The sequence below is a fragment of the Sycon ciliatum genome, chromosome 12, assembly GCF_964019385.1.
Source record: "Sycon ciliatum chromosome 12, ocSycCili1.1, whole genome shotgun sequence".
Taxonomy (NCBI): Eukaryota; Metazoa; Porifera; class Calcarea; order Leucosolenida; family Sycettidae; genus Sycon; species Sycon ciliatum.
The window spans coordinates 3982720-3988735 of NC_088654.1; the positions used below are offsets into that span (position 1 = coordinate 3982720).

The 6016-nt window shown below is 47.0% G+C and overlaps 1 protein-coding gene across 1 annotated transcript; it reads left to right on the top strand.

Moving 5' to 3' along the window:
- Window positions 1-7: 7 nt before the first annotated feature.
- On the top strand, window positions 8-6016 carry LOC135828212 (uncharacterized). Its single transcript, XM_065340667.1, has 5 exons — window positions 8-117; window positions 645-733; window positions 2876-3060; window positions 4196-4282; window positions 4948-6016. The coding sequence occupies exons 3-5, from the start codon at window positions 2982-2984 to the stop codon at window positions 5325-5327; spliced, it is 546 nt and encodes a 181-aa protein (XP_065196739.1). The 5' UTR covers window positions 8-117; window positions 645-733; window positions 2876-2981; the 3' UTR covers window positions 5328-6016.

The following is a 6016-nucleotide window of genomic DNA, read 5'->3' on the forward strand; positions in this document are numbered from 1 at the left end:
GCTTTCAGACAAGGCTGTTACGTCATCGAGAAATTCCGCTTGGGAGTGACGTTCCAGAGAGCTTATAGACAGTGTCGCCACCGGGATTCGGAGCCTGCGGAGCTCAGAACACGTGAAGTACGTATACAGTGAACTGAAGCAGTGTGTATCTAGTGAATCAGCACATGGTTGTACAGTGTGGTGGTCTCTCATTGTCTCTGTCTCTCTCTGTGTCTCTGTCTCTCTCTGTGTCTCTGTCTGTCTGTCTGTCTCTCTCTGTCTCTCTCTCTGTCTCTCTCTTTCTGTCTGTCTCTCTCTGTCTGTCTGTCTGTCTGTCTGTCTGTCTGTCTGTCTCTCTCTCTCTCTCTCTCTCTCTCTCTCTCTCTCTCTCTCTCTCTCTCTCTCTCTCTCTCTCTCTCTCTCTCTCTCTCTCTCTCTCTCTCTCTCTCTCTCTCTCTCTCTCTCTCCTCTCTCTCTCTCTCTCTCTCTGTCTCTCTCTCTGTCTGTCTCTCTGTCGCTCTCTCTCTGTCTCTCTCTCTGTCTCTTTGTCTCTCTGTCTCTCTCTTTCCCCCAAGCCGACTCTTTACTATGAGCAGTTTCCTTTACCTCTAACTGATATAATTTCAAATGCCGTTGCCTTTATCCTTCCTATGCCACTGTGATAGGTCCATCAGCTAGTGGCCGAACTGTCCAAGTCGGAAAACAGCTGGATCGGTCTCACCGATGTGCGTCGGGCTCCTACCCCACAACAGCCGTAAGAATCGCGGGAGATTTGAGCCAGCCGAGCATGATAATTATCATAAACCCCGTGCATGGGATTTACGGTTTTTGACGACTTTGTCGTAGGCCTGTATCTGGCTCGCTCTTTACCAAACCGACTCATTGCTATGAACATTACTGTTCACCTTTGTCATGGGATGTACTTACATGATGAGTACTAGTACTAGCAAGAGACCATAACCCCCAGAGTGTGCAACTCGCGATAAGGTCTTGTCACGACTCGTTTTCAACATTGCATCATTTTCAGGTAGCGAAAGTCGCGGCCTGCACGCGCAGCTACATGACGATTGTCGTGGCCTGCACGCGCGCGCAGCTACATGAAAATGACGTAATGTTGAAAACGAGTCGTGACAGAGATTTGTGTGGCGTTGCACACAAGAGTGCATAACCGCCAGGTATCAAGTACATATACCAGGACTCTGCACTACTCCAGTCCGAGTCGAGATGCTTCGAGTAGTGCGCAAAAATCCAACCGTTGTGACACAGCCCAGCAAGGCCATTAGACAAACGCTAGAAATGCAGATTTGCCGTAACTTGTTGCTATATTACAAACTAAAACTATTGGGACCAGTTGCACTGACCTTTCCCCTCACAGTCATTGATCATCCATCAGCACTCGGCCGAAGCCCGGACATAGGCACCCACCGGGCTACCATTCAGCAGCCGAAGGTGGGGCCATGCATCATATGGATATTAAATACCGTATTTCCTTGAACAGCCGCCGCGGCCTGTATTCAAAACTAGCAAAACGGGTGCGGCCCTGAAAAATAGTTGTACGTCACAATGTGCGTGCTGTATGCGTAGAGTTCACATACGATGTGCACTGCTGAACCTTTGTTGTCCAGCTACACTGTAGGCTAGTGCATCTTCTTTTCTTTTCCTGTTGCACTGCAAAGAATATCATGGCGAGGGAGCTTGAGGCTAGACTAGCAAGTTAGTTGCATGTTCAGCAGCAGTTGTCCCTCATGCCGACGAGGATGAAGTAGAGGAGCATCAAGAAGACGTCGACGCTGACAATTTTGGATGCAATAATAAAAAAGGACGCGCAAGTTTTGTTCTCTCCCGTTTGATTTCTCTTTCTGCGTTCGTTTCTTTCTCAGCGTCAGTGTCCACTTTCTCCTAGACGTCACCAGACAAGTTCTCCGATCTGAGTTCTTGGTTTTGTAGATTTGACAATCCTCAGTGCGTCTTCACATTTGATCCGTTTACTTTGTTCGCGTACCATTTTCTTTTTTGGTGGTCGATAAAATGACTCATCTTGCTCTTCGTTATGTTGTGAGAGCTAGAGGCCATCATCATGGCGTGTTCGATTTGTTCCCTTCTTTAGATCGCCTTTGAGTCCTTTGTCCGAACAGAGAGCAGCACTAGCTGCATGTGAAGGAGTATGACATCGCGTAGTTGAAGGTCATCTCGTAGCTGTGAAATTGCGTATAAATTGTGAACTGCTCTGTACTTGTGTACGAATAACCCTCAGTTCAAATAAACTGGTGGCGCTTATTCAAGGGCGGCTGGTAATCAAGGGGCGGCGGGTGTTCAAGGAAATTCGGTATGATGGTAGGTAAACAAGAGATCGAAACAAACAACACCTTTTTTTAATATCGATCATAGGAAACACGAGAGGGATTGGAGGAAAATAGGGATTATTATTATTATTATTTCACTCAACTCGTCTTGTAGGAGTCGTAGCCCTTGACCACTTGGCGCACACACAGTGCGAGGGAGTGGTGATAGACAATAGCAATAGAGTGGCTTCACACCTATCACATGATCATACAGGGCAGCCATGTTGGTTACAACCCTGCTCAACCCCTGCATCTATGGGTCATGTGATGTCGGCCATGTTGGTTACAACCCTGCTCAACCCCTGCATCTATGGGTCATGTGATGTCGGCCATGTTGGTTACAACCCTGCTCAACCCCTGCATCTATGGGTCATGTGATGTCAGCCATGTTGGTTACAACCCTGCTCAACTCCCGCATCCACGTTGTGTTGGTCACGCGATGTCCACGTGAAATGGTCACTTTCGGCACAAATTTTGTCACATGACAAATATGTGAAGCCACTATATTCTTGATTTTTGTTTGTGTGTTTGCTCACGGGCACTCTGCACTGCAGTATTCCTTACTGGATCTACGGCAAGCGTACACTGGAGGGATCCAGCTATCAGCCGAGAATCGAAACCGCCTTCTACCAGCAATGGAATGGTCAGACCTGCTTCTACATGAATGGAACGGGGAGCATCGTCACCAGCAAATGCACAAGACAGGTCCGGGCGGTCATCTGCCAGAAGCCCAGAGCAGGTAGGGACTAAATCAGATCAGCCTATGTACTTGAAGTACTCTCAATAATAGATACAGTGAAACTATAATTCCTACGACGACCACTTCAGGGACCTTTAAAACGTGGTCTCTGTTAGCAGGTTTCCTCCTTATCCTGGGTCATTTGACTGTACGTAGCATCCCTTGGTCCTGGTTGCTGTTGTCTTCAGGGACAGGTGGTGGCCTTATCAGAGTGGTTGCCGTGACAGGTTTCTTTGTACATGTAGTACATTTTGCAGAGCATCGGATGGTCCTTCAGCATGCACACACCCGGACTATCCATTGGAAGATAATGCTCGAAAGTTGGCAGGTTCTGCTCAAAAAGCTGCTCAGTTGGCTGGCACTTCCTTGAATTCTACTGATTTTTGTCCAGATGCCTAACATGCATGAAACCTGCCAGAAAATGTATCAAATTCTGGCAATGTTTCTGCTAAAATTCTAAAATTCTGCCAATTGTCTGCCAAAGTTGTAAAACTCAGCCAATGTATCCGCCGGCATTATCCGCCAACACGTCACCACCTCTTCGCTACAGACACCAACAAAAGTATTGCAACTGTAGCCGTGTTAAGTGGTGACGATCCTTAGATTATGTGGGCAGGGTAGGGGTAGAGGTTGGGGGAGCACAGCCCGAATTCTTTGACCACAGGAAGTCCATTGGTCAAGTTCAGAATTGCAAACTTCATACCGGTATTTAAACTTGGATACCTCACCAGTATATATAATTAAAATAGAAGAAATCACATGGAAACTAGTTATGAAGCAACTATCCACAGCTGTAACAAGAAAATATGCCGTCAGAAAGTGCGATAACTCGTTTCCATGTGATTTGTTCTACACGTATTTTAATCATACCGGTCTCTTGTTCATTTTGGAAATGGGCCTGTCGCACGTCTTTCACGTGCCATGCGTACATGTATATGCCCTGACCAGCATGTGTGTCATGTGTTTGTTGTCTGTCTACCGATGTGTGTGTGTGTGTGTGTGTGTTTGTGTGTGTGTGTGTGTGTGTGTGTGTGTGTGTGTGTATGTGTGTGTGTGTGTGTGTGTGTGTGTGTGTGTGTGTGTGTGTGTGTGTGTGTGTGTGTGTGTGTGTGTGTGTGTGTGTGTGTGTGTGCAGATGTCCAGGTCTGCCCAAGATGCACTATCAAGAGAAGGAGCGAGGAGGAAAGGCACCTGGTTGAGAAGTCTCGCTGCAGCGACTTCCGTAAGCACTTGAAAGGACCAGTTAGGGCAACTTGCAAGCGGCAATGCTGAGTGTTGGTTTCTTAAGATTGAAGGGAAATGGGTCACGCATCGTCAGCGTATACTCGTACACTGATACTAACCTTAGAGATGGCTACTCCTGCAGACAGACCCACACTTGGCTAGCTCGCGATTGCAATCTGGTGCATACTGCCTAACCTGCAAGTAACAAGAAATAACCGCTTCTTGCTCAATGAACAGTGTTTAGGGACACTTCAGGCCCCTCATAAGCTGAGCTCGAATTGGCTTATGAAAGTGATGCTTAGAGACCACTACAATTGTGTACGCATGCATGTAGACTGAGTATGTATGTGTATCTGTCTGTCTGTCTGCGTTTGTTTGTCTGTCTCTCTAACGTTATTTATAATCTTTCCCTTTCTCTCCCTCCCCATTTCTCTCTCCCCTATCTCTCCCTCCCTATCTCTCTCTCCCTATTTCTCTCCTTATCTCTCTCTATCTCTCTCTCTCTTTCTCTCTCTCTCTCTCACACACACACACACACACACACACACACACACACACTCTCTCTCTCACTCTCTCTCTCGTTCTCTGTGCGTGTGTTTGCATATCTGTGCCCAAAAGTATCTCTTTTTCTGGCGTGGGCTGTCGTTCTATTTGGATGTCCAGTGATTGTAGCAAGGATGGCCAAGGAGAGCAACAGCCATTTCCTGCTCGACATCAAGGCCATCTGCTCCAATACCTCTGCCGCCTTTGGCATCCTCTCCGACAAGTATGACGTACAGAAGTCAACAGCCTACTGCGTTCCCGTGGAGAGACAACCTGAGCCCAAGCTCCTGCCCGTCCAGAAGCCCCTTGCCAGCCCAATGACGTCACGCTGCAAGCAACCATGCGGGCTGGGTCTGAGGTCGCGCCACGAGTACCTTCTCGCCGGCACCGTCCATGGCATCACGGGAGAGTTCTCGTTCCAACCTGGCGTGGCGATTCGCTGGGCTCGTGCCAAGAGCTACTTCGCGTCCCCACTGGCGACCGCCACCTGTGGACGGTAACATGCCCCTAGGTATGGATACTGGATGACTGTACTCAGTAACTCTTTGAATTTCACAGGCTATGTTTTATTATTACGAAGTAGTGGTTGCGACTTCGGCGATGATTTGATGATTTGTAAGAAAGCGAGCTCCAATGTGGGGAGCAAACCCTTTCTTATGTTTTATTATTATTATTGTAAAGCTTTCCTTTTGATCTTGTCTCTTATTGTTGTGTACTTTCCACAATATTGTGTTGCGTTGTAAAAAAATCAACAAAAAAGAAAGAAAAAAGTAAGATATCCGGGCCTTGCTAGGAAACTGCCAAGCTGGGAGACTTCGAACTGTCTGATTCAGCCAGTCAGATGCTTTACTGAGCTGGGCACCTACTCAGCATGATCTACTCTACCAACTCAACTTAACCACTGTGTTAAACCTGGTTCTTACTCTACCACTCAACTAAACTTAACCACCATGTTAAACCTGATTCTCACCTTGGACTTAATCATGTACATTAGTAGAGTGGCTGTGCTGGTTGGGAATGGAGTATTTCCCCTCTCCACAGCCACCATGTTCAATGTACTTCAGTCGCAAGTTCAGGATATCGTTTGTTTTTCTTGTTTGTTTTTGTTGTTCCATATTGACTGCTTTTACACAATCCGATTAGTCTATTGGCTTAACTTGATAATACACAGCGTGTTGACGCTTCTAAA